Genomic DNA, 1885 nt, shown 5'->3' on the forward strand with positions numbered 1-1885 from the left:
GTGCTGCTGGTGGATGGCTTCTCTCAGCCCTACCTGCCTCTGCCTGAGGTGGCGCGAGAACCCGCTCAGGATGAGGACGCACTCACGCTGTACCTGGTCATTGCCTTGGCATCTGTGTCTTCGCTCTTTCTCTTGTCAGTGCTGCTGTTTGTGGGGGTGAGGCTGTGCAGGAGGGCCAGGGCATCCTCTCTGGGTGGCTGCTCTTTGCCTGAGGGCCACTTTCCTGGTCACCTGGTGGATATCAATGGCACAGGAACCCTGTCACAGAGCTACCAGTATGAGGTTTGCCTAAGGGGAGACTCTGGGACTGGTGAGTTCAAATTTCTAAAGGCAATTAACCCCCAATTTCCTACTTTGGAATCTGAGAGGAAAACAGAGGAAAGTCCTAAACTTCGGAATAGCTTCCTTTTCCTCTAAATACTGTAGTGTAGTAGTAAATTCTGTTTAACCTTCGAAAGTGCTTTTAAGCTGAATGTGCATGCTACTGGTGTATGTTTGCTGAGGCTTATTGTATTACATCTTATACTAGTTCCTGGAACTGGAATCCGGTGTCTCAAGCATGTTAGGCAAAATCAACATAGAGCTAAATTGTCAACCTGTTTGTTTGTTTGTTTTTTCTATTTTTGAGATGTGGTCTCACTCTGTAGACTATGGTAGTCTGGATCTTGCTATGTAGAACTGTCTGGCCTGGAACACAGAGAGACCCACCTGCCTCTGTCCCCTTAGTACTATGATTAGAGACCTCAGTCATAATGTCTCATCTGGCTTGCCCTGTTGCTATTATTCGTGAGATTGTACCCTTTTTTTCAAGACATGGTTTCTCTGTGTAGCCCTGGCTGGAACTAGCTCTGTAGTCTAGGATGTCCTTGAACTCAGAGATCTGCCTGCTTCTGCCTGCCAAGTACTGGAATAAAAGGAATACCCCACCACTGCCCAGTCAAATTTGTTTTTTAAATGGTCAGTTTCTGGAGATTCCACCAGCTTCTCAATTGCACTTCATAGCTGTATTTAAATTAGAGGCACTAACCTGTATTTGGCAACTTAAATAAAAAGTATCTTTAGTAAAATCTGAAATCAAATAATCTTTTAAATATATTATTATGTAAAGCCTTTGAGATTACACTTCAAACAAATGATTAAATTAATTGTCCTATCAGTGTATAGGAATATTTTAAATGTAAATGTTTGATATTACTGAATTTTGCAAATTTAGTCTCATTTGGTGGTAACTAGTTATCATGTGAACCTCTAAATATAAAAATCTAAGTGCTAATACACATACCTTAATTAGCCATAATTATATTTATTATATCTTAGTAATTAGTGTATTTCTTAAATATAATTTTTACTAAACTATCAGTAATTTGTGAGCCTTTTGTAAGAACAGTGTGGTCTTTTAGCATCAAGGTATTTACAAATGCTGAATAAATATTTGCTGAACTGTACAACAGTCCTTTTAAAAAAACACAACACATTTTCTACAAAGTAATTCTAACATTCTCTCAACAACAATGTGATTTTTCCGATGAGTGGAGTTTTTCTTTTAATTACAATCATGTGAAATTTTAAACAATATTGCTTACTGAGATTGTCTTCTGTCCTTCAGCACAGCAAACATCTTTCTGCACACTCTACATTCTACTGCTGAGCATAAATTCGGGAGAGCACACTTTACCTTGCTTTTGTCGAAGGGTTTGAGAGTTCAAAGTTATTTTGTCAAATCCAAGTTTTACTTTCTCGAGTATCCCTATTTTCTCCCCCAGCATTCTCTGAACATCATTAACTACAAAGCCACTTGCACTCATGGTCTTGTTTTGTAGGTTACACTTGCCAATATCTTATGAAAAGGGCTCCTTTCAAATTTCTATCAAAGGAAGGCAAATTA

The 1885-nt window shown here is 38.9% G+C and overlaps 1 protein-coding gene across 1 annotated transcript in view; it reads left to right on the forward strand.

The window, feature by feature from the left end:
* The window catches only part of LOC101983893 (protocadherin beta-6-like), a 3387-nt gene extending 2320 nt beyond the window's left edge, over nt 1–1067 (forward strand). The window contains exon 2 of the mRNA XM_026783573.1: nt 1–1067. Coding sequence (XP_026639374.1) covers nt 1–417 — 417 coding nt within the window. The 3' untranslated portion in view covers nt 418–1067.
* Nucleotides 1068–1885: the final 818 nt, after the last annotated feature.

Source organism: Microtus ochrogaster, chromosome 18 (assembly GCF_000317375.1).
Source record: "Microtus ochrogaster isolate Prairie Vole_2 chromosome 18, MicOch1.0, whole genome shotgun sequence".
Lineage (NCBI taxonomy): Eukaryota > Metazoa > Chordata > Mammalia > Rodentia > Cricetidae > Microtus > Microtus ochrogaster.